General features: G+C 47.3%; 2 protein-coding genes across 5 annotated transcripts; one reads left to right on the top strand and one right to left on the bottom strand.

Moving 5' to 3' along the window:
- The first annotated feature begins 81 nt into the window (after positions 1 to 81).
- Positions 82 to 6280, top strand: SNRPD1 (small nuclear ribonucleoprotein D1 polypeptide). The gene is made up of 4 exons (XM_058802732.1): positions 82 to 217; positions 745 to 821; positions 3208 to 3399; positions 5624 to 6280. Exons 1-4 carry the CDS (start codon positions 204 to 206, stop codon positions 5698 to 5700), a joined length of 360 nt encoding a protein of 119 aa, XP_058658715.1. The 5' UTR covers positions 82 to 203; the 3' UTR covers positions 5701 to 6280.
- On the bottom strand, positions 5828 to 19812 carry SLC6A20 (solute carrier family 6 member 20). 4 transcript variants are annotated; one of them, XM_058802706.1, is made up of 11 exons: positions 19692 to 19812; positions 15524 to 15664; positions 14712 to 14803; positions 13780 to 14007; positions 12513 to 12623; positions 11900 to 12141; positions 10866 to 11028; positions 10375 to 10579; positions 9317 to 9476; positions 8125 to 8290; positions 5828 to 7235 (listed from the first exon to the last, which is right to left on the bottom strand). In XM_058802706.1, exons 1-11 carry the CDS (start codon positions 19810 to 19812, stop codon positions 7086 to 7088), a joined length of 1779 nt encoding a protein of 592 aa, XP_058658689.1. In that variant the 3' UTR covers positions 5828 to 7085. The 4 variants fall into 4 exon arrangements, with proteins under 4 accessions (XP_058658689.1, XP_058658681.1, XP_058658705.1 ...); XM_058802698.1 differs by having other exon boundaries at positions 11900 to 12179; positions 12512 to 12623; XM_058802722.1 differs by lacking the exon at positions 15524 to 15664.
- Between the last annotated feature and the right edge of the window lie 6396 nt (positions 19813 to 26208).

A 26208-nucleotide genomic window follows, 5' to 3' on the forward strand; every position in this document is an offset into this window, starting at 1 on the left:
CCCGCCCTCTCCCCCACGGGCGGCTCCGGGCGCTGCCGGCGCTCGCCGCGGGTCCGCCCGCCCGCTGGGGGGCGCTGTCCGGCAGAGTCCTGGCGCGCGCGGCCTGACCGAGAGGCGCCTCCGCCCCACCGTGCCAGGGGCTCCGCTCGCCCGGGGCTCCCCGCCCGCCGCCGCTCCGCGCTCGGGGACGCCCGCCCGCCGCCATGAAGCTCGTCAGGTGAGCGGGTGGGCGCGGATGGGGATGGATGGAGGCGGATTGCCCGCGCCGAGCGAGCCCGCGCCCTTAGGGCCGCCCCGCGCTCTCCCCTGACCGCGGGGGGGAGCGGGAGCGGCCCGGATGGGCCGGCCCGGGCCGGGCGGGGACCCCGCTGTGAACCGGGGCCTGCGCGGGTCGCTCAGCAAAGCCCCCGGCCTACTTTTTGGAGGGAAATCCCCCGGAGCGGGTTGGCGTTGCCTTCCCGCGATTGTAACGATTTTTAAAATGGTTCCTTCTCCGTACAATAATGGCCGTTTGGCCTGGAAGTGGATGCTGGGTCCGGCAGTGTGTCACTGAAGCGTCCCAGCGCCGGTGGCTGGGCAGGACGTGGAGTGGAGTGTGCCACTGAACATCCCCGGCAGGATCCGTGAGCGCCGTCCGGGGGAGCTCGGGATGCGGCGCAGCTGGGTGCTGCCTGTCCGACGCGTACCCCTTTGTGTGCAAGTGAACGGGCTGGGGTTTTCTTAAATTCTTTTTTTAATTCCCAGGTTTCTAATGAAGCTGAGCCATGAGACTGTGACCATTGAGCTGAAGAATGGGACGCAGGTGCATGGAACGATCACAGGTACGGAAAGATGGGAGGATGCAGCAAAATACTCCCGGTTGCTTTTCGGCGGACAATTGGCATTTGCGGCTTGAATGAGTTTTTTGTCTGTGCTCCCTCTTGCGGGGACCGGCACAGGGAAATGCAGGAGATGGGCTTTATAATTAAATTCATAGCTTTATGTGCAAGTGCGAGGCGTGTTTGTGTTGCAAAAGTGTCTGGAAATGGTCGGGGGTTGCTGGGAACAGCCGGGAGCTGTGACCAGCCGGCTCTCCGTAGGGAACCACGAAAGTACTTGGGAATTTCAGTGAGTCACGGATTGTCTTAGATGTGCAGCAGTGGGTGAGTCTATCCGTGCTCAGAGATTTGTTCTAGAGGTTCTGCTGGGAGCTGTAAATCCGCTGTAGCGCTGGGAGCCTCTGTGCCCCGCTGCAGCTTTGCCTGCAGACAGGCTCGGGGGGAGGAGGGAAGCAAACTCTTCCAAACCTCGCTCGGTAGTCTCTTGTCATTTTACTAGCACGGTCACAGAGTCACGGAATGGTTTGGCTTGGAAGGGACATTAAAGATTATCCTGTTCTAACCCTCTGCAGGGGGTACCCTCCAGTAGACCAGGTTGCTCAAAGGCCCATCCAGCCTGGCCTGGAACACTGCCAGGGATGGGGTATCCACAGCTCCTCTGCGCAACCTTTTCCAGCTGATGTGGGCTTAAATCGGTTAAATTTTGCATGCAGACTAAAAAATAATTATTCCTGTTGAGCACGATTTTGTTAAGGCAAGTCTAGATGGAAGTGCATATTTGCATATGTTTGATTGTGTGAGAGGCGGGTTGGAGAACGGCAGAGCTGGGTGTGGGTTACAGGGCAAAGAGGAATCCTGGCCGAGAGAATTTGTTCCCTCCCTGCTGCCAGAGCTCTGTCCTGTGCGTTCCTGGGGGTTCCTGATTACCAGGTGCTTCTTTATATCACTGAGCTGGACGTCGTTGCAGGGAATTCTGCAGGGTTCATTAAGTGGTTCTCAGGTATTAAAACATGTGAAAGCCATTTTGTTTTCTCTAATAACCTCAGTGAGGGACGTTGCTCTGAGAGTTCCCGTGAGCTGTACTTAGAGCAGGTAGATGTGGGTGAGGCACGGTGTGTTTAACGAGGCAAACCCTCAGGGCTGAGCTGAGGAAGCTGCTGCATCTCCCTCACTGAACTCACCCCCATGTGGCTTTTAGAAACTCTTCTGCCCCAGCGCTCTTGGAAAAAAAAAAGGTTACAACTCTTGTTAAGTTTGAGTTTTATTCCAGAGGATTGTTGAGGTGCTGTTTTGGCCAGCAGCAATCCGTGGGGATTTGGCAGAGTTCAAAACTGGCATTATTTTGCAGCCAGGTCCATCAGCTTTGATTAAGAGCTGAGGGAGCCACCTTGGTGCCCGATTGCAGCACGCTCTGCTGAACCCAGCAGATGGGAAGCAAACACTGCTGGGCTCCTGACCTCGCTGCTCTTTCACGCTTAATTGTTGAGCAAAGCCTCTCTCATTTTCTGGTAAGAATTTGCAAAAACATTGCACAATGTCCTGTTCCTCCCAGCCCCAGGGCAGGGGCAGGGATGAGGGGACAGGTTTTGTGTAACGCCCCTCACAGCAGCCAAGAGACTGGGTCAGGTGGAACTGTGTAAAATCCAGAGGGAGGCGGACAGACAGAAAAATAAAACCACTGTCATTTTGATCTTCATAGCTGGAGATCAGATCCCACCTAAGCTCTATGCAAAATAAAAACTTCTGGGTTTTTTTAGTTGCTCCTCACAGCTGTTACGCAGTACATGCATCCAGCTGAGATGTTTTTTCCAGTTTGGAATTGTGCATAACACAGCATAGTGTACACAGTATTGATTCCATACAATTCCTGTGTACTGGCTGTTCTCAGAGTTTGTAACCACAGTGGTTGTTCTTGCAGTGGGGTATTTTCTGTACTTTCACAGAGAATTCACTCTGGTGTTAATTGTATTTTATCAGGAGGTAAATGTTGCTTTTGTGGCTGGATTTTCCTAAGATTTACAGAAAAAGGAATTTACCCAGGTTATTTTTTCTTCTCCAAGGGTTGTTTTTCTTCTTTTTAAAGGACTAAAGATTAGTGTTAGCCTTCTGTAACAAGCAGTAGTTTATTTGTTGTTCAGAGGAGTTACTTTAACCATTTACAAAGCAGCTATTGCCTGGACCTGGATAAAGATCTCTAACCATGAGGAGCTAAAGGCCTCTCATGGTAACTGGATAATTCAAGAGAGAAAAGAGATTCTGTGACAGGCTGAAGTAATGCATGAGTGGTAGAAGCAGGTGTTGATGAACAGGATAAATCTCATTTCATGTGTGCACTTAAAAACAGGCAGCAAGAGACCTTGTCCCTGACATGAGGCTTGTGTTGTTTCAGGAGTGGATGTGAGTATGAACACACACCTGAAAGCAGTGAAAATGACTCTGAAGAACAGAGAGCCCGTACAGCTGGAGACCCTGAGTATTCGGGGAAACAACATCCGCTACTTCATTCTGCCTGACAGTTTGCCTCTGGATACTTTGCTAGTGGATGTTGAGCCAAAAGTCAAATCCAAGAAAAGAGAAGCAGGTGAGTTTGTGCTTTCCTAGTCTGTGTTTGTTCTGCCCTTGTGTGCATTTTAGTGCTGTGTGTCTGAAGGTGTCTGATTGGAGTCTGTCAATGTCTGCATTTGGCACTGAATTCCTTCATCCCTGAGGGTTGGACATGGCACTGGCTCAGTCTGCCTTGCCCACCTCCTTGGCATCTGCAGAGCTTCATGCACATGAAGTTGTGTTATGGCTTTTCTGTTTTTCAACATGTAAATGTTTATCAGCTTGAGTAAGTCTTAACCTATCTGAGTCTTACAGTTGGCACCCAAAGATTTACTTCCTCTTCTCCAGGTGTCCGTGTTTCCTCAGTTTGTATGGGGAGCTTCACACAGACAATAAGTGCAGGACCACATCTCAGATGGTGTTGCATGGTTCACTGAAATTTGGTATCTGTGAATTTGATAGACTTGAGAACCTGAGGGAATCAAGGCTGTATTCCCGTGAGTGCATCTCCAGCTTTGTCTCCCAGTAGTGTTCCAGTCACAGCTCTTCTGCTCTTCCTGGAACTTTTTTTTCAAAGTGCTGCTGAATAAAAATCTTTCTCTTTGGAAGCCTAACAGTATAGACTGTAACTCAAGTTTAATCCACACTACCAAAGATGAGTCTCCAGTAAACCCCAGGAAATCAGCAGCAGTATGTATTTTGCCCACCAGTTAATCTGTGTGTTTTTAAAACAGTGAGCTGTAAGTGAAAGCTAATTGTGCTCTAGAATCATGTTGTACCATTTCTCCTGTAATTAGTGTTGAAGTATGTGGGCGTGCAGGGAGTTCTGCATTGGTGAAGAACCTCAGCTGTGCAGCACCCTGTGAGCACTGCAGCTGCTGCCTTGGTGGGGAATAAGGATAAAGCTCCCAGAGGGGCTTTGCTCCTCTCAAGTTCATTAAAACAATCTCACCACACAGAGAAATGAGTGTGGTTGGATTGCTTTTTCCTGAACCTCACATTGTGATGTGAATGGGAACATCCCTACTTGGTGTCAGCTTTGGGAAGCAGCCCTGATAGCTCCAGTTACCTCATTTGATGCTCCCTGCATCCCCAGTGCATGGAAGCACTCTCAGACCAAAGTTGTGCTGTGCTTTGCCTTAATCCATGAATGCCCTTGGCCTTCAGCAGTGTAAAACCCTTGCTTCTGTCCCTAGCAAGTGGTGAGGAAAGGGCAGGATACTGGCTGGGCTGTGTGTGCTACGTGTCCATTGTGTCCAAGCGTGCTGGCACTCGGTGAGCACAGCTGCCTGCTTGCTGTCATCCTCCAGCTGGGGCTGATGCTTCCGTGGATTCTACAGGCTCAGTGTATACCAGCAATATAATGACACCTTGCTTAAGTCAAATCTGTCCTGTGTCTCTGCTCCTTCTGTCTCTTCTGAATTTCTAACCTGCATCCCAGAATAATTGTCACAGCCTGCTCCTTGAATGTGGGTGCCAGTGGGAGTCTCTTAGAGAGCCACTGCTGCTGCAGAGTTTTCAGTATCTTTGTGAGCCCTGCACTCAGAAGCACATTTTAAATTAACCAATAATCTAAAGTTTGCAGAGTGTCCTTGCAACCTGGTGGGTCACATTTCTTTGGGAGACAGAGATGCAAAGGCGCGTTATCACCTTATGGATCTTATGACATTCAGGAATGGCTTGTGGCCTGCACTGTCCTATGATTCTGTCTTCCCTTTACAATTAAATAGCAGTAATTAAAACTGGGAGCACACAGTCAAGACCTTTGCCTTAGAATCACACCTGCAATTGGCAGAGGCATCACTGAGACCAGTAGGAGCTGGTGGATGCTGGGATCCTTTCAAAGTGCTGAGCTTCCACATGGTGCCTGAGACAGGATGGGTTTGGGAATCTCACAGTTTGTCAAAATTTGCATTTCTCTCTTAAAAAACTAGACCGTATATACATATAGAAAAAGAATGAATCCTGGTTTCTTGTCAGATTACCCAGTCATTTGAGAGCAGCCAACTATTTTATGTCCTTGTTTTCTGCAGTGAATCCAAGGACAGACAGTAGTCTGTGGAAAGTGTATACTGGAAGAACTAACACAAAAGATGAAAATATTACCTGAAACTTACTGAGCATTACCAGACTTAATACCTAATGTAATGTCTTATCACAGGGAAGCAGTGTGGTGATTATGCTCAGTACAGAATGTTTTAGTCAAAAAGAAAGTATTCCTCGGTCTCACTTTATGTTCTCTTTTTCTTTTGCCTGCCAAGTTGCTGGAAGAGGCCGTGGAAGAGGCCGTGGTAGAGGCCGAGGTCGTGGAAGAGGAAGAGGAGGCCCAAGACGATAACTTCTCATCATATTTTGGGCAATTTCTGGGCAATTACCATATTCTAGGCAATTTCAGGTTTATTTTGTACAGGTCTTGTTTATGGTATCCATTTTTAATAAACGGAAATGTGAAAAGGTGTCTTTCCTTTGTTAGCAAAGCCTGGGGAGGGAGGCAGGTGTGTCCCATTTCTAGGGCTGTCGCAGACTGCACACATCTTGCTTGTCACTGTCGAGATTTTGCCCACCCCTGGGGGCTGTACATTTCCTCTTGCTTTTTGCCCCAGAACCAGAGACTTGTGTTGTGCTTTCACAGTGTTTGAAATGAATCCCTCTTTTCTAAGGCACTTGCCATCCTCTAATGGTTCCATAGCTAAGATGCTGTATTAAGAACCCCTGTCCCGTGAGTGTGTCTCTAATACTGTTCTTCAGAGCAACCTTTTCTAAAGTTCATAGATATAATTTTAATGTTTTCTATTACATGAAGCTTGCAATTTAAACAATGTTGCTTTCTTTATAAAACATTTGCACAGGGAAATTAACCAGGTCCATGGAACTGCTGGATTGTTACATCTGATGATTAAAGAATACCTGGATATGAACTTTGTCAAAGCTAATTATATGGCATGCTGTTGTTTGGGTGGGGCTCGTAAAGCAGCTTTATCACAGATATGTTCCAGTGTACTTAAAATACATCCCTAGGAAATACAAAGTACAGCACAGCACACAGTTGCATGCTGGAATTGGAAGCTTACTTCTGGAGGTGGGAAAACTTGTGCAGCTCACACATATGTGTGCATATATATAGATATATGCAAGTATAAATATATATATTCACTGCTTTGCTGGACACGAGTATGAAAGAAGCCACATTGGCCACATTTATCTCCCATGCCATCCTGCTGATTATTCCCATGTAGGAAAGCAGTTGTCACATCTCATTGCCAGACTTAAGCAGTTTCACCTGTTTATGAAATACAGATGTCATTTCAAACAATGAGTATGCTTAAGTGTCTTGAATGGTTTGGGGGCATTTGCTGGTAAATTGGTGCAGGAACATGCTTGGTTGTTCATGTTTCCACACAGGCAGTGCTACAACAGTGGAAAAGAATCACCTAATGTTGTGTAATGGGCTGATGTGCTGGTTAATTTGTGCTAGCTGGCATTTTGTGAGCTGCTCTTCTCCTCACCTCTTACAGAGGCCACTTTAAAGCTTCATCTTGTTACAGAAGAGCTTTTTTTCCCCAAACCATTGTGGAACCTCCCAAGAGCACTTTTTGGTCAATATAGCACCCACCATTCCCAACTCTATAAGTAGCTGCTACAAATAATGGTTGCTGCTGTCTTCCAGAAGTGCCCAGTCACTGGTGACGGGGTTAAGGTCTTCCCAAATCCAGCTGTCAGCTCTCATGCAACAGTTGTGACTCGTTCCCTCTTCAGTCTCTTCCTTACAAAAGTCACTAGTGCTCCCACGGGGATGCACATGGTGGATGATGCCACCAGCAGCCCGATCACCGCCAGGGCATAGCCTGGGTAGTCCTTGGTCACCAGCTGCCCCTGCAAGGGAGAAAAGCAGAGTTGGATCTGTGGGATCTATCCCAGAGTCGGGCCAGGAGCAGAGCTGTGTCCTAAGCAGAACCTCTGAGAAGCATTTGCAGTCTGTGGCAGCCCACAGCTGCCCTCGGTGTTCTCTGTCAACCACACACACTGAAAACTGACAGGAACAGAGCTGCTGACAGCAGGACTGGGGGAAACTTCTGCAAGCTTTGGTAAAGAGCAGATTTTGACTTGATTTGTGTTTCTTAATGAGGTGGCTGGGCCCGGATCTCTGCCAGGGCTCTGTTCCTCTCCTGGAGCCTGCAGGCTCATGCTGACACCCAGTCAACAGGCCAGGCCTGCTGTGAGTCCTAAATTGGCCATGACATGAAAACAATTTTGTGCTTTGTTCCTGTACGATGGAAACATTTTCACAAAATGTTACGAAACCAGTGATTGCTTATCCATTAGTAATTGCTCTGTGATAAATGTACAGTCCAGTATTCTTAAGAAAGTGTCCTGGCCATGAAGAAAAATGTATATGGAAATTATGAAAACTATTCTGGCAGCAGCTCAGCTCTCTTTAAGTACCACTAATTTTGTTCAAAGTAAATACACTTTAAAAGTAGGAGGTTTTAAGTGTGTTTTTAAAGATGATATTTGGGTCTTCAACATGAATGAAATTTAAAGGATTGATTAAGAATCATAGAGGGAAATTAGTTGATTTTGCAGAATCATTGCATCATCACTAAGTCAAGTATTCCCTGGTTTTCCTTTCCACAAAATTAAGGGATGGCCCTGACTCCAGCTACTCACTTTCAGAACGCCATTTTGTGGAAGGAAGCTTGTATCCTTGCAGGAAGTAAGGAAGGTCTAAAACGGAAAAAAAGTGCAGACCCAAAATTCTTACCTGTGTGGCATCCCACGCTTGGTATTGCAATGTTCCTGTGAGGATGTAGTCGGTGATGTAAAAAATAAATAGGCTTATAATAAGCAGTGGACTAACAAAAGCCCACATAATTTTCCAATACCAGTTTGGCTTGCGTCCAATCATGGTGTAAAGATCTTTCTCAAATCTGTTCAAAAGAAAACCAAACATTTTTGTGAAGGAAACTGAACACGTATTTTTGAGACGGGCTACAGATACTTGATGAATACCTTGTTCTGAGTTACTTCAAAAGCCACCTACAGAATTGAGGATGCCAGATGAGAGAGGGTGTACAGCTGAACACAAATGAGCAGAGAATTATCTGAAAAGCTGGCTCACCAGAATCACAGTGAGGGGGAAGTCAACAAAGACAGTGAGGCTTCCAAGAGAATCCCAGCTTGCAGAGCGTAGCTAGAAATAGGTACAGCAAGAGATTTCTGTCTGAAGCATAAACTTGGGCTGTTACTGGTGTCAGCTGACAGAGAGAAGGAATGATGCTGTAGTGCTGTGGAGAAAACAGCTGGGTTTGTGTAGCTGAGTTCCCAGTGCTGTTACCTGACTGTCTTTGAGGAACACTGACACAGGGAATGGTACATGTGTCATCTCACACGACACCTGGATCTGACTCAAAGGCTTTGAACTCATCAGGGAGGAAATACCCACATATGTGCCTGGACACCCTCTGTGCTGGCAGACTAACAAAGCAAATGCTGGAGCCTTTCCTTTCAGCTATTTTCAAATGCCTCTGCTGTTCAAAACTTCTGATTCCAGAGCTTCCTTTTACCCACAAGGATTGACTTGGGAGACAAACAATGGGCGAGGTGACCACCTTTGAAACCAGACTTACTGGCACTCTTGTGCTGGTGTTGAATTCCTGTCATGGGAGGAGCAGAATTTTGGTAGAAGTTGCTCCTAAGACCAAAGACAAGAGCAGGGAGCTGTGTATATAATTCCTTAGTACTGCCCTGCCAGCAGAGATGGTGTCAGCCCAGCCTGGCCCCTCAGAACCCTGAGCCAAGGCCCCAGAAGGGGTCTGCAGGGCAGGGGACACCCCCATCCCCTTGCTGATCCTATAGCACAGGAGAAATATTTATCCCAAGGCAGTATTTTTATTCCTGGCCCATGGCTGCTCCCCAGCTGTCAGACTATGAAGGAAGCAGGGCTCCAGCTGTACCTCCTTATGCCATAGATGTAACACACAGCGATGGTTTCCACCAGTACAATGAGCAGCAGCGACAGGGTGGCTGCGTAGTCATTGAAGATGTCAAACCAGTAATTTCCAGCCTCCACGGTGAAGATCAGGCCAATTATACAATTCACGAAACACACAACACCTGTGTGGATAAAACAGGGATCCTGCCATTATACCTGGAAGTTTGTGTAGGGAAAATGTCACACTTCTTGTGACTTACAAGCTGGTGGGATTTCTGCGGAGCAGCTCTCTGAGGAGAAGGATTTTCTTTTCCCTGTGGAAAAGATCTGCCCCTTAGCATGCATGACTGTCATTAAACTGCTGCTCTTTAGACCTGCACAGACACAGCACATCATCCCAGACATGGCCAAGACAACCAAGTCTCAGCTACAGCCTTGTCACATGTGCATGCAGCATCTTCTGTTGCTGCTGGGCATCCAACTAAAACAAGTTTTTTAAAACTGATTTCCATGCCCAGACAGGAGCACATATTTCTTTTGACCAATGACTGAGGTGGTTCATAGTTGGGATACTGTCGATGTGACTGAACAGCTTACTGCAACTATGCTGCCATTTGTACCCTCCATTTGAGCTTCACCAGTCAGGAGACACGAGTCTGAAGGAGCTGGGGTGTGTTGGGAAGCCTGGAAATACACAGCCACGACTGCCCTGGTGCTTTGGGAGCTCCCAAGGGAAAGGCCTGCACAGGATGGCCGGATATCACAAGGGCAGGCAAACCCTTCCAGCAGCTTATTTGCTATTCCCTGCTCCACCCGAAGTCAGAGAGTGGAGTGGCACTTCACTCAATGGCAGTGGACACCACAGCTTGTGCACACACACACACACACACACATGCACACAAACACACACACACACGCACACACAAAAACACACACACACACGCACACAAAAACACACGCACACAAAAACACACACACACAAAAACACACACACACACAAACAAACACACACACACACACATGCGCGCGCGCATACAGGTGCTCCCCGTGTGGCCCGTGAGCAGCCTGGCAGGTGCTTACCCGAGATCACCTCCTTGGGGAAGCGGGAGGCGATGGCCCTGCTGTCGGTCAGTGGTGTGAGGATGGCAGCCGTGTTCCCCAGCATGCTGCCAATGCCCAGCATCAGCAGCATGAAGAAGTAGAGCACAGAATACAGCTGGGGCACCTCCATGTTTTTGATCGCCTCTGAATAGACAATAAATGCCAGTCCCGTCCCCTGGACAGCCTGATGGAGACAAGGGGAGAAAACTGAGTTGCAGGCAGCTCCTCAGCTCAATAAAGGACACACAAGAGTGTGACTCTGTGTCATGGCAGTGTAACCTCAGGTGTGGCTTTGCACAGCAAAGGCAGCTGAGGTCTTCACTGGTTTATCCCAACTGCATGGACACTGGATGCTAATTACCCAAGTGAGCCCCTGCCCCGTCCTGAGGTGTAGAAATGATCCCCAGCCCTGGCCAGGCAGCTCCTGGGCTCAATGGGAGCAAAGGAGACACCACAAAGCCGCAACTCACCGTGTCTAGCTCAGCTTCCAAGCTGCAGTTTTTGATCTGTGGTGCTAATTGGGCATATTCCTGTGGGTAGGTGGCCATGAGGTAATCTTTCATCTCATTGAGGTTGTCTGCTGTTAAAGAGCCTTCCTCCAGGTCAAAAGCATTCAGCAGCAGCAGGATCACCCTGGGAAGGATTACAGGAATTTAATGGCTTTCAGGCCCAGGGCTCCTCATCTCTTTTCTCCATCAGTCCCGGGGGAATGCTTTGCTGGTCCCAGGGCTTCAGTGTCCCTGGCTGAGAGCAGCACTTCCAGCACAGTGCCAGGGCACCAGCAACCTTGTGCTCATTTGTGCCTTGCAGGGAGCAGCTCCTGTGCCCACACTGCTGCTCCCAGGCAGGTATCTTGGGTGCTGGCCAGCGCTGCCTGGTGTCTCTTCCCCTTTGCCCTGCAGTCTCACGTCCACACCCCACCAACTTTAAAGTCTTTGGTCAACAAGCAAGGCCTAGCAGCTTGGTTTCCTCTGATCAACAGATGGATTGAAAGCTCTAAAAATATGAGTAAATGTGTAACTGGTGTGGGCCCTGTGCCAGGGACTGCACGCAAGCTTGCAGCTACAGGACACAATCCTGCAGGCTGCTGGCCACTTGCAGAGCATCAGTGCCAAGGAGGATGAACTCGTGGAACTTAAGGGCTTAGCCGTAAAAAGGGGGATCTGAGCATCACTGCATTTATTAATCAGCTCCCCCACACTCCCTGGAGTATGAACCAGGACAAGAACACAGGAGAAAGTGCCTCTGTGGCTTGCCCAGACAAACTCTCCCTCTTGACCAGGCCTGTGCCTGGAAGCAGCACCCAGGTGTCAAAAGGCAAAGTGCTCTGACCTTTCCTCTCAGGCTTCATCGCTTTGAATAGCTCCTTTAGCTTTATTAGAGCAATATCAGCTCTGCTCTTGGGGCAGTGCTGGCAGAGCTGCGTGCTGTTGTTTATTTACCTCCCTCCTCAGCTGCCCCAGAACAGCATGCAGTGAAAACCAGTGCAACAGAGGGCTCTTACTTGTTGATGCAGCTCTCGTAGTTAAAGGTGGCCTTGAAGCCATAGATGGAGAAGGTGACGATGCTGGCGAATATGGAGGTGGTGCTGTTGATGAGGGACACGATGATGGCGTGCCTCTGGCAGTTGTTGGAGGGCTCGTTGTAGCTGGCAAAGGCGATGAGGCTGCCAAAGCCAAGGCCCAGCGAGAAGAAGATCTGTGTGGCAGCGCTGATCCAGGCCTTGGGGTTCAACAGCTGCTCCAGCTGCAAAGGCAAATGAGAGAGCAAGGCCATGAAGCTCCACCGAGTGCCCAGCACTGCCCCTTCCAGCCTGCAGGGATGGGGCCCTTTGTGGACTCATTACAGGCCAGGGGTGGTTTTGGGCAGGGTTACTGCTCTGGCTGAAAGCAGTAGGGTTAACCCAAGGGGAAGGTCTTTTTCTGCAGGAAAAAGCAAGCAGCTTATGGGCACCATGGCAGCCTCCAGCCATTCCCAGCTGAGGTTCCCAGCTGCCAGACCTATGTTACTGCAGCAAAAATTCAGTATTAACAAAAAGAGGACCAAGACCTTTTAAAAACTTACATGCCCAGTAACTGATAACGTTTCCTGAAGAATTCAATACAGTTTTTCTGTACCTTTGGTGTGAACATGTAGATGAGCCCATTCACAGCTCCATGAAGTGTTAATCCTCTGATGAGGTATATGATGAGAACACAGTATGGCAAAGAGGCTGTCACATAGACCACCTGGGGAAAGAGGGTAAAGACCTTGGTCTAAAGAATATGTAAGACAAAGCTAGTCTGCTATGTCAGTCTCACTTCACATTAATGTGATTGTTATCCTGTATTAATTTTTAAGAAATATTATCAGACAAATCTAACTTTAGATTTACATTTTAGGGAAACAAGTTTTTCATAATCCTGAAGACCTGTGCTACTATTTCAAGTGTGTTCTCTTAGACGGGAAATCAAACAAAAATCTAAAATATTTGCCGCATTCGCAAACTCAGTTCCACATAATTTGGTGGCATAACACCAGTTCACAACCATCTATCAAAAACTCATTAGGCAAAGGTGATCATCATCATCATCATCAAATGTTTGCTCTACAAGGAAGGCAAGCAAAGTTCATAAAAGGTCAAAATCAAACTTGAATTTAATCAAATTGAATCAAAATTTAATTGAATCAGTTGCAGCAAGTTTAAGAGGTTATTCCTAGTTTACAGGCTCTTGGCTTTCTGTATTTGGCTAAGACGATTTGGGGATTACAGCCCTCAGCTTGCTGCTTAGTGCAGGCTCAGCCAGGACATTGGGGTTTTTCTCCCCACTTCCTCATAACTTCTGCTGTGAATAAAAAGCAAGCAAAAAATGCCCCATAGATGTCTTGTTTTCCTTGCAAAGACCAAGGAATAGACGTCTCCTGACACGGCTCTGCTGGGGCAGGCAGCTTTCCTCATGGCCAGCAGCCTGCCAGCTGGCCATGAGAGAGAGCTGGCTGTGCTTAAAGAACTTCCCTGGGTTATTTTTTCAGCATCACTCAGCGTTTTGATGGATCCTGCTTCAGCTGCACCTTGGCAGGGCAGCAGAGCTCGGTGCTGCAGGGGAGATACCGTGACCCCAAGGAGCAGCAGCCCTTCCCTACTGCCCATCAGCGCTCGGCAGGGCTGTGCCAGGTTCGGCAGGGTTGGGCAGGGCTGTGCCCGGGTTCGGCCGGGCTGTGCCCGGGTTGGAGAGGCTGTGCCAGGTTTGGCAGGGTTGGGCAGGGCTGTGCCCGGGTTGGGCAGGGCTGTGCCAGGCTCGGCAGGGCTTGGGAGGGCTGTGCCAAGTTCGGCAGGGTTGGGCAGGGCTGTGCCCGGGTTGGGCAGGGCAGTGCCCGGGCAGGGCTGTGCCCGCTCTCTCTCACCTTGCCAGTGGAGGCGGTGCCGCGGAGGATGCAGAGGTAAACCACGAGCCAGGCCAGCGTCAGGCACAGCGCCTGCTCCCACTGCACGCTGCCGCTGGCCTCCAGCGATGGGGAGATGTTCAGGGTCTGCCGGTACCAGAAGTACTGCGTGGATGAAGTCTTCTCACACTCCTCCTCGTAGCCCGTGCGGTTGCTGTTGAGGGGGCAGATGGCCCATGGAAGGGGGTCCTGGCAGGAAGGGCATGGAGTGAGGGCATGGCAGGGAGAGCCGAGGTGCCAGAGGGAAACAGGGAGGATGATGATGGCAAGGACGGCTTTCTGCCCGGGCTTGCTTCTCTCTGCAGGGGCTGCCGGGGCTGAGGATGACCCTCTCCCCTGGGGATGATCTCTTTTGACAATCTCCCTTGCAATGACCCTTGCCCAAGGACTGATGCTTTCTGATCCTCTCCCCTGGGAATGACCCTTTCTGAACCCCCTACCCAAGGACAGATCAGCTCTGTCCCTTTTCCTTGGGGGTGACCAGGACTCCCCAAGGACTGAGCCTCTTTAACCCTCTCCCCTGGAGGTGACACTATCCAAGCCTCTACTGTGGGACCAAACTTCTCCCCTGACATCAGACAGGCCCATCCCAGGATGCAGGACACCCTGGCACCAAGGCACGTGTGACCAAGGTGTCACAAGCTTGGCCTTGACCTGAATTCCATGGTGAGGAGAAAACAATGGCCAATGGCTCTGGGAGGACCATGGAGGAGGACATCACTGCCTGACTTTTCCATACAGCAAAGCCCTGGGTTTCTGAAGCTTTTGACATCCCTCCACCTCCCCATTCCCAGTTGACAATGGTGCCAGGCAACATCCAGCACCAAGGAAAAGCCACTGTGACCCTCCACAGCCACAGCAGGGCCAAGCTGGGCTGCTGGGAACACACACACCTGGAAGGAGTGGAAGAGGTACCAGAAGGCCCAGGCATTTATCACATTGTAGTACATGGAGAGGAAGAAGGAGACGACAACACTGGCAACTCCTGTGGGTATGGAGGGAGACATTTGGTCAGCAGAAAACCCCAAAATGCCCAGGGCTCCACAACATCTGTGGGATGCAGGAGCAGCACTGCGATGGCTGACACAGGACAGGCTTTGTCCCTGCACAGCCATGTGCACGGGGCATGTCCCTGCCACTGCAGTCACTGCCTCCTCCTCCCACCAGGACTATCCTGACCTGGATATGATACTCTGGGCCACAGGGAATGACTCTTCAATGTATCATTAAAAAAACAAGTGTGCTTATGCAAATTGATGATGGCTTGGGTTTTCAGGGTCATTTAATAATATAAAAATGTAGCCAAGAGTGGACATTGGTAAATAGCAGACTGGAACAGTAGGAAATTAAGGCACCATTTTATCACTCATGTTGAGCTTATTGGGAAGGTGCTCTTGGTTCAAAGCCCACTGTAGGCAGCCCTGAGGGCTGGGTTTAGCATTGGCCTCCACAACATGATTTTGGCAGTCTGCCTGAGGGCAGGGGGACTCACACCTCTGAATCCAGACCCAACACAGCAAGCCCCAGTGCCCAACAAGGGACAGGATAAATGCATGCCATGAAGTGTCTGGCTTTACTCAGCCTCGTGAGACCCAGTAAAACCCGAGCTCCCGCCTGGTTTTTTTCTGAAAGACAAAGCTCTCCAATCTAAAATCACCCAGGTTCCCTGCATGCTGGAAAACAAAGATGGGAACTGAGAACATACCAACACCACAGAGGTAGGGACTTATAATTTTCCAGGCGCCAATGCTGCCCTGCCGCATGCGCTGCCCCACGGCCAGCTCCAAGTACAGAAGCGGCATCCCCTCGGCAATCAGCATGATGAGGTATGGGATCAAAAAGCCACCTGGGAGAACAAACCCAACAGTCAGCCTTCAGCAGATCAGCAGCAAGATAAACACCACTTTGTCCTATTTGTGTTCAAGACATGCTGTCAGTGCCCCAGAGGCTGGCTGGCTCTGGGTCCTGGTCCTGTCCAGGTTCCTGGAGTACTAATCCTGAAGGACATCTCACAGAGGTTTCAGGCAGAGTCTCAGAGGCTGGTGGGAACTGACTGCCTGGGCACAGGGAATTTTCCGCAGGGACTTGGCAGGGCTGGGGTTTCTGCTGTTAAACTGTGTTGGTCGGCCCTGCTGTGCGGCAGCGCTGCCCAGATGCATCTGGGCGGTTTGAGCAATGCTGGGGGCTGGGGCTGTTAAAGGGTAACCAGCCACCTGCCAAACCTTGTAACCCATAATGAGACAAAGAGGACGAGGGAAAGATTTACTTCAGTGTGGGGTGTTCTGCTGCACAGCCAAAGTGCTCAAAGAAAAGGTAACAGCAAAGTCTGTGTCAAGCAGAGAGTTTTGAGTGACATATTGAAGTCTGGCCTTGCTTAAAAATAAAAAACAAACAATCAAAAACCCAAATTAAAAAGCTCCCAAATTCCTATCCTGAGCCCACAAGCACCAGCAAATGAATGAAGGCTTTTCCCCCAGGGCCTTTCCTCCCAGCCTGGGAGCAGACCCTGGGACACAGACATTGGGTCTCCTGCATGGGACTGCTCATCCCTGCTTCTCTGCACGTGGAGAGCCACAGAGATGCTCCCGTGGAAGAGGAACAGCAGGAGTGAGACGGTTGACTGCAAGGAAAGGAAAAGAACCTTCTTGTCTGGCAATCAGGATGTGCTTTGGCTTCAACTTCTGCCAGAAAAAAGAAAATCCTTGTATTCAACCTGGGGGTCACTTCAGAAAGAGCTGCTGACTGAGTCAAAAGCTGGATTTTTGTGAAGGTTTCCCTGCTTCCCTTTTTACAGCAAGCCAAAATATTTACGTAAATATCTCTTATTTAGGATTTAATCTGTGGCATTAACATTCCTCGCAATGGGCTCTGTGCAGTGCTGTGGAGGAATGAACTCCATGCAGCGACTGAGGCAAAGACCTGGAAATAAACACAGAGCAATAATCCGTTTTATTCTGGGAATTAATTTCCCACCTCCCAGCTCCCTTGTTATTAACAACCCCTTTGTTAGTCTGTTAGATAACTTCCTCTGCCGCGAGGGAGCCGTCGGAGGTTTAAGAGCTCCCGCAGCCGCTCTGTGCCGGTGGGGTGCGAGCTGCCCTGCAGCCACTGAGGCAGCTCTGCCATCTACCACAGGGGAATCAGCGCTAGGCCTTGCAAAGGTTTTCCGCCCTCCCAGCAGCGCTGCCACATGTTTGGCATTGACTGTGCCAACTGGCAAGGAGGAGAAATGCCTTCAGGCTTGTTCTTCACCCCAGTGTCCCCCCACAGCTGGGGGTGCCAGTGCTAAGCCCCTGCCCCTTGCTCTGCATCCTGTTTGCACACAGACCTTGCTGCTAGTGCTGCTCTTCCCAAAGAGGAGAACCAAAAGGACTCACACAAGTGACTCTGGGCAGTCGATAAACCAGCTCCTTGTCAGCTGGCAATCAGCTCTACTCAACTCCCCGCTCACTGACACCAGGAGTTGCTCTCTACAGTGCCAGCTGTCTGCACAAACCAGCCCCAGGCCAGATCCCTGTAGCTGGGAAAAGGTGCAGAGTGTGCCCTGGCTCTGCTCAAGGCCCTGGGCTTGGCCAGCGGCACCCTCGGCCCTGCTCAGGCTCCTGCCTGGTGCTCGGGGGCTTCCTCACCCAGGGCTGAGCACCAGCCCCGCTGCAGACCCAGCCCAGCCTCGGTGGAGCCTGGCCCGGCCCGCTTAGGGACAGAGGAACTGCACCTGTGAGGTGAGAATGTGCCCTGCTCAGGTCATGCTCCCAGCAGGAAAGCGAGGAGAAGGAGGAGAAGAAGGGAAACTGCTGATGAACAGAATGACAGGTTACAAAGTGCAAATACTCAGGTTACAAATACTCAGCATCATCCATGATAAGGCTCTATTGCCCTGCTGGGCGGGACAGGGACTAGATCCATGCTTTACTACAAGGAAGATGCCAAACAAGCTGGCATCCCCCTAATTAATCCCAGAGCCTGACATTTCCAGCTTTAAAGTTCCTGAAATAATGTTCTGTATAAGTGGGTTTTGTGAACCCCTGGAAAGCCACAGAATCCTCTTTAAGAGGGCAGTGGATAAAACAATTAAGAAAAGCAAAACCTCCTGTGAGGAGTTTTAATTTCACAGTTGAAAGAGCTGCCTTTCCCCACATAAATATAAGTGGTAAAGAGAAAAACAATGGAAAATATAATGAAAAATAATGGAAAAGCATTCTTACAAAACACACTTTTAGAAAATTCTTGGGTGTATCATAGAATAGTTTGAGTTGGAAGGCACCTTTTAACAATCATCTAGTCCAAAGCCCTTACAATGAGCAGGGGAGCTTATTTAAGCTTCTATTCAGGTTAACCAAATGTTCCAGTTTTGGTTACGTTTCAGAGAATTTTCACCACCTTTCAGAGAATTTTCACCCCAATACAGCTGGTTGGTTAAAAGAATGACACAAAGCCCCCCAAAAGTCAGAGTTTTGCTGTCCTTCAGGATATCTGCCATGATAGGAACTAGAGAACTGATCATGTGCAGTTGGATTGTGTACAGAAACACATTTTAAGCTTTGTGCTAGAGTTCAGTGTCAGACATGAAGTCTTTACCCTTAAAGCATGTGGAGAGGAATACACACAAAATTACAGCACATTGATAATTTCTACTGTCTGAACTGTCTAAGAAAGCTTCAGCCACTGCAGCATCTATCTTCTACTGACACTTCACCCACCATGTTATCTGGATTTTTCTTGCCTGATCCCACAGGATAGCAAGTCTCAGCCCTGAGATGGCTTTTCAAACAGCAGCATGAACCACTGCTACCACCACAAGTGCATTCCAAAGTAAGCTACAAGCCAACAAAATAAGCATAAAAGCAAAAAGATGTTTAACATCTCAGTGTTTCTTTCTGAAAGAAAAAAAAGGCAGAAGGAGACCAGAAGCAGATAAGGCAGATGCTCATCATGTCCCTTAATGCAAGATTGAGAAGGGTCCCCAGCCATGTCAACAGATGAAGTATGAAGCGGTAAAAATCTTGGTTGTCTTATAGAGAGCCTGTTTCTAAAGATTCTTCAAAACTGGTAGCTGTATACTAGAGGAGATTATTAATAATGGTCTTTAATTAATCTAATTAACTGACTTTTCATTTCTAAGGAAGAACAACTGTGTCTCATATATGCCACAAATATCATCTTCCTTCAGTTTGGACCCAGGAGGAGGATAAATTTTCAAAGAGGATTTTGAGGTCTTTTTAGTTGGTTTATTTATTTTTGGAAGACAAATCAATTTATTCCTTAGTTCCAAAGGTTGCTGGGAGGCTTTAGCTATGAAACTCCTGTTGATTAAGGCATTTCAGCCAACTTCAAGGCAGATTTGCAGTCAAGTTATCATCTCCTAAAGTAAGGCTTTGTATAAAAGATAAGATAATATGTCAGGTACTTGAAATAATACAGCTGATCTTTAAGTTAAATCAGTATAATCATCTCCCCTTTTCAGTATTTTCCAAGTCCCCATAGGTGAATGTACAAGAACATGAAACAGTTTCTGACACCTTCAAAGTGATTTAGTGGGGCAAAAATATAATAAATGAATACTATGTGGATCTGCATCTCACACTCTACCTCAGTATTTTTAGAAAACATGGACCTCTCCACCGTTTCATTGCACTTACAGGAAACAATGCCACTATACTTCTGTCAGCAGCTGTCAGGTAAAAGCCTAATGCTAAAGAATACATAAAATAAAGCCACAACAAAACAGATTGCACAATAACAGAAAGCCAGACCTCCTCTCTGCCCTGGACCTTGCTGGGGGGACAGAGCATGAACATGGACAACACATTTTTGCACTTCAAGCTTGCCCCACTGCTCCTCGAGGGAAGCAAGAAAATGTTAACCCCACTTACCTCCTCCGTACATCTGACACAAGTATGGAAACCTCCACACATTTCCCAGCCCCACAGCATAGGAAATGCAGGCGAAAACAAACTGCAGGGGATTGTCCCATAGGGGTCTGGATTTCTCCATTGCTTTCTTGCAGGCAGAGGTTGCAGCAGAGCCTCCTGCCTTCACTCCCTCAGGTACTCTGCCAACCGTGCCTCACACTCCACGCCAGCCCGGCTCGGAGGGGAGGGAAAGGCGGAGGAGCTGTGCTTGCCAATTCCTATCAAGCTTTTTAATTACTAATCTTATTAACAGGCACATACTGAAATAGGAATGCTGGTAAATAGATTATAGACACACACAGAACTATAAAATTGGTACTTTGGGTGAATAGCTGCTTGGGTTTTGACTGGCATTTCTGGGAAGGATGTGAGCTGAGGGATTTTTGGTGACTCACATGCCAACTTGAAGCTGTGAGGAAATAACATTGGGGCTGAAGTTGGGTTTTGGAAATGGGACACTCCTTCCCCACTGGGCTCCCTTCCTACCGAGTGGCATTCATGTGCATGAGGCACCAGCTTGAATTTGATTGCACAGAAGAGGGGTTCCCACACAATTAGGACTGGGTTTAGAGACTGTCAATGCTTTTAGGGTAATAATAAACAGAATCCTCAGACATCCTACCACTGTGCCCTGGTGATCACCTCAACCAACCCAGCACACTCCCTAGTTCCAAAAGCGGCCTTGAAGCAGTCCTATCAGCCCTGCAGGTCCCCACCCTGGTGCACACTTGACAACACTCAAGTTTGACCCTCCTGGAATAATGCTTTCCCTCTACATGCTCTGCATGTGTGTGACAGGGTGAAACAGCCACTCTCTTTTCACTCACCCTCGTGCTCAAACCCCACTGCTGCAGGTGAACTTTTCTGAGGTGTTGCCATTCTAAAATACTTTCCAGCAGCAGGGACCAAACTCAAAGGGCAGTGGAAAAAGGTGTCTGTGACCATTGTGGAGGCAGAAGGATCAAGGGGGGCTTTGGGTTGTCTGAAGGCACAGTGAGGTGCCATTCTGAACATGAACCCTGTGGTTTGGGCCCCAGCCAAGGTACACTTTGAGCTCAACCACTTTGGACAGGTCTCCCAGCAAAGGAGGCTGCCAGCAGTGTCTGCAGCAATAAAAAGTAGCTGAGCAACTCCAGAGACTCAGCTTCCTTCATCTGTTTAAATGGGGTTTTTCCAGGGCACCTTTCAGGATCATTTTACAAGTATGACTCACTCAGCTGCTGTCAGTCTCATTCCTCGAGCACCAGGAATTTGGTCCCTGTCAGTTCTGGGTGTGCTGATCCAGCATCCCGTTGGGCACTGGCTGAGCCAAATCCTCCAGCTGTGGGTATGGGTGAGAACTCCAACCCTGGGGGCTCTGGACAGGAGCCTGAACTGCAGAGTGTGTCCTGCAGTGCTGCTGAGCCCAGCAGCAGCACTCAGGTGGAGCTGCTGACCTGTATTACCAGCCACCTGTATTATCAGCGTCACCAAGTGGGACACTGCTTTTCTGTCTGCTAAAGCAGGCAATGGCAAGAGGTTTACACATCTCCTGTAAGTGCATCCATTCTTTGGGGTGTGTTTTAGTGGTGCTAGAGATGTAAGTTTTCACTGGAAAACATCAGGGTTTGCCAAAGCTGCCTGTAGTAGAGTTTTGAGGGAGTCTGTGATTTTTTTTGCAGTATCCATGCAGTTCTCGTCTTGCCTGCAGAACTGCAGCATGCCAACTAGCCCTGGCAATATGTCTCATGGGTATAACCCAGAATTCTGCTGGAAGGAATAATTCAAGGTAATTTTAAATCCATAAGCTGTTAAACTGAAAGACACACACAGAGAATGTGAGTTGTCCCACATCATGAAGACCTCCACAAATTATTAAAAAGTCAAATGCCTGTCCCTGGCGGTGGGATTTATTATAAATTATGTGTATAAATACCTTACAGTATTAAATAATTTGCTGACAGGACAGGCTTAAAAAATAGCACATTGCTACCACTTGAGTTGCTTCTGTGTGAATAGATTACTCCTACTGATGAGCATCATCAAGTTAAAGATTTCCTTGGCTCTGTACCTCCTCCCCATTATATTTCAAACTAGTTTACTAATGGACTGGAGGAGATTGTGCAGGCAGAGAGGTGTGATGGTCTCATCTCAGGTCAGGCCAGATCAGGAAGTTCAGGTGGAATGAGATGAACCCTTGCCTCTCTCACAAATGTCAGTCTCATAAATAGCTCAGATCACAGACTACTGTCAGTTTTTTTGAAAGGTGATCATGCACATAGGCACCCAGCAAAGTGCCTGTCATCTACTGGCTCCTTGGGACACACACTTTAAATATATTTAAATGTATTTAAACAGACAACATGCAGGAATTCTTGCTGTGGGACTTTCTATACACACCTCAGATTATCAATATGCTATTTCTGATGTTCATGATTTTATCTTCTTTGAACTGCTTTCATTTGGGTTAGGGAAGGGCTTGGGCTTTATCTTTAGGGACAAAGATAAGACTCTAATAGACATGTGCAAAAATTTTGATCATGCCACTGCTCATATTAAAGAAGGATTAGAAAGAATTTTTTCTCCCAGTACCTAACAAGTTTGAGATGTAGGGTTTGGCAGAGTGGTTGAGAAGGGAAGGGGTTCATCTGCACAGCAGACCAGGGAGTGATGGGACTGCCCAGAAGAACTGCCCTATGTAAACCAAGTCAGGAGCTGATAAACAAAGCAAGAATCCCATTTCTCACTGAAGCAAAACCTCAAGAACTTAGGTGAAGGTATCAACTAAAAACCCTGGTCTTGTGTCTCTTGACGCCAGTTCAGTGAAAAGCCAAATGCCTCTCCCAGCTACCTAAAATGCAGACAAAAAGGGAATCTGGGGTCCTAACAACAGGTTGGGGACCATGATTTCAGGGTGGGAGAGAAGCTCAATAGTTTGATTGGCAAAAGTCATGGAAACAAGGAAAGAAATTCTACCAGGTAGCCAGGACCTTGATTATGCTACCTCTCCAACATATATCACTATACCCCTTGGATTTTAAAATAAACCCTCTGGGCTTTCCTTGATGAGACAGTCATGCAGGAGGGGGACAAAGTGTCAGCAGCTCTGTTGTTTATTACCTTCACTTTCTGGAGGAACTCACTTCCAAATGCAAACACTGCTAGTGTGTATCTGCTAGTGTGTCAGATGACAATCAGAGCAAAGGCATGGAGTGTCTGCAGCCTGTGCATGTATTTACTGATGCTGTCAAGGGAAGCAGATATACAGACAAGGGAGTAGCAGCTTCCACATATGGCTTTTCTTTGGGATTCACTGTTGACAGTTGCTACCTTGAGATGCCTGTTTCCTTACCTTAGGAAAAAGAAAGAATCCATCCGGATTTTTGACAACTCATAGGCCATGACAACAGCTGGGCAATCGCCCTGTGTGTAACTGGAGGTTACAGTTACTCCTCTAAGCAGTTACTAGGATTACAATTATTCCTTCCAGTTTATCACTACTACTTGCTGCTTAGTTCCAAACTGTAGATGATGCCTTTAAGGTCTGTACCCTGAAGTTATTTCCAGCCTCTCAATCACCCTTAAAACTGTTTAACTTTACCTCAACCTCTCAAGAAAAGCATGCCTGAAAACAGTCTCTCTTTTTATTTTCCTTGCTTTTCCTTAGCATCACAGCTCTATCCATTCTTCTGACTGTGTGAGTTTTTTAGTGTACTCACTCCATAAAGTTTGGATTCATAGCATTGTACCTAATTCACCCAGACTTCAAAACTGGCCTGTGTCAAATGAGAGTCAGAAACTGGCATGTCACTAAAAGACAGCTGGATTACTCAGTCAGTTCTTCTGCTTGTCACCTGCCAGTTGCCCCTTCCTCTGTCAAGGCTTGCCTGATCTCTGGGGAAGTCTCTGGGCAGCTCTCTTATTCACCAGCAGCTGTCAGTCGTGAGCTGCCCTGCCACAGTCCTGCACACTCCTAGGCACTACCTCAACAAGTTCCTAAAAAGAATTTCAAAATAATTAACAAACAAAAATTTCTGTTGAAACAGAATGACATGTACCTACCCAACTTTATTTGGAGAAGAGCTGACTCCAAAGAAGCTGCCTAATGTGTCAGGATATGTCCAAGAGGAGACCCTGCTAAGGAGGGCACATCTAGACAACTTCAGGGAGAGTCTGTGGGCAGCCAGAGCAGGGCAGGAATCCTGGGACAACACCTTCCCTGGGATGCTGTCAAAATTAACAAGCACAGGGTAACTCCCTAGGCACATTCTCTGCTCAAAGTCAGTTACAAAAATAACCATGGTAACAATTATAGTAACAATTCTTACCTGCTCATATACAAACTTACCTTCAAATTACTTCACAATGTTTTAGAAGGCACATCCTTCTAGACATCAAACCTTTTAAGCTTGATCCATTCAGCCACCTGATACCTCAACACAATTCACATTTGCTTCCTGAGGCAGTAAAGATTTCACTGTAGTTTCACAGCATTTCATGTCACACAGATGTAAAGACCTGTCCTTTATAATGCCAGAAGAAGGAAATCAAACTAAGGAATCTTACAAACGTTTTGGCTGGAATGAAATCTAAGCTCCTGGCAGATGACTGGGTTTCCCAAAAGCAAGGTATGTGGGAAATGTCCAGATTTCAGCTGTTCAAGATATCAGTCTCAATATCAAGCAAAAAGGTGCACTTGCAGGTTAAGTGTCAATGGAGGTATTAGTACTCACCTTAGGACATTGTTTTAAATGGCTATTAGGCACAAGAGAAAAACAGGTTAATGAGTACTTTATGAACAGTTAAAGATCATTGAATTATATATGGTCTCATTAGGATGGCAACGTGCAGGACTGCTATCTCATTTATTAACAATCACTGAAGTCACTGTTGGAGCATAGGGTTGTTGTCTGTCAGAGTCAGCACTAGCAAAGCTGAGATGCTTAGATTTCATTCACATATTCTTCAGCCTGCAGGAAAAAAAACAAAACAAAACAAAAAACCAACCCCAACCAGCCTGAAAGGATATGATTTCTGCAGACCAGCTAGTCATCCAGGAATTTTCTTTTTAAACATTCCCTTCAGGCATACCTAGGGAATTAACAACTGAAATGGAAGAAATGGATGATGTCTATTTGAGCAGTACGAGGAACAAAGGCTGTTAAAAGGAGTATTAGAATTTACATCTCAAGGAAAGAAGCGAAGTTTTAGAAACATCAGGCACTGTCAGGAGAGGTTCAGATGTCATTTCCATCTTCAAAATATTGTACCTTTCTCAAGAAAAAAAATCACAACTGTATAATGCTCCAGGTTTTCTCTGACAGGTACATCACCTGCCAAAGACGATGTATTTTTCATCAAGAGCTCCACACAAGACTTTTAATTAGCCATTCTGCAGCACAAAAAGTGAGCAACTCAGTGATCCCACACTCGCCAAACTGGCAATCTGCAAGGCAGGAAATCAAAGTCTGAGTTTCAATTTTGCACTGCACAGTTCTTTATAAGATTTGCCTTATTCATTTGGGGAGGTAACAAGGTGTGTAACAATGCTTGTCTAAGCCAACTTATTTCACTGAGACCTAGCCATATACTGAAGCTGACAGTGTACTTTGTTGTTGAGACGTTTCTATGTAGATAATTAGGGCTGATCACAGAGTTAATATTCTAGAGTCAAAGACTGATGAGAAGACCAGCAGGAGTCATGAGAATCTCTGGCTTTTTTCACCCTTTACCTGCCATTTTAGAAACAGCAATTGATCTCATAAAGTGAGCGTTATTATGAAGAAAAAACCCACAACATTCATCCAGACAAGTACTCATGTTGTTCTGAGCAAACACAGGCCAAAAAGCTCTTTGGTACATGCCTATTAAGAACCTAACATTTTAGTGACTGTACAAGGGTCAAAAGAATACCTTTCATTATCTTAACTGTCAATGATGAGGAGGATGCCACCCCATAACTCTCTACTATTGTGCTACAGCAATAACATCCTCCCACAGGCATGAGACTTTATGTCAAACCAATCTCACTTAAACAGTGGGAGGCAAAAGACAGCAGAACTTACAGAAAACATGAAAACTTAAACTTAGAGAAAAAAGAAGAACTCAGACTGCAAGTGTATGGCAGGTTTGAGTTAAGCAATTTTAACAGCTTTGCTTGTTAAAGAAATAATGAGGAATAAAGATCTGTTTCAGTTCAAGCAGCTCCTAAGAAAAACATTGTTAAATGCCAGTTTCTGTAACCCATCACCCTCAGCCCTGTCACTGCTACTCTCTTTTACAGCTGTTTGATGTGATGTGGCTTTGAGCACGAATCTGTAATTTACATGTTCTCATTTCCAGCAAGATTCTTTACTGATCTGCCACCCACTCTTACAGATATTAAAAAAATAGCTATACAAAACATTCCTATTAAAAAAAATCCAGCTCCTTAAAGATCAAATGTTTGAAAACATAGTATTTTATTTGAAGTAAAATACAAGATACATATGAACAGGGA

This window comes from Ammospiza caudacuta, chromosome 1 (assembly GCF_027887145.1).
Source record: "Ammospiza caudacuta isolate bAmmCau1 chromosome 1, bAmmCau1.pri, whole genome shotgun sequence".
NCBI lineage: Eukaryota > Metazoa > Chordata > Aves > Passeriformes > Passerellidae > Ammospiza > Ammospiza caudacuta.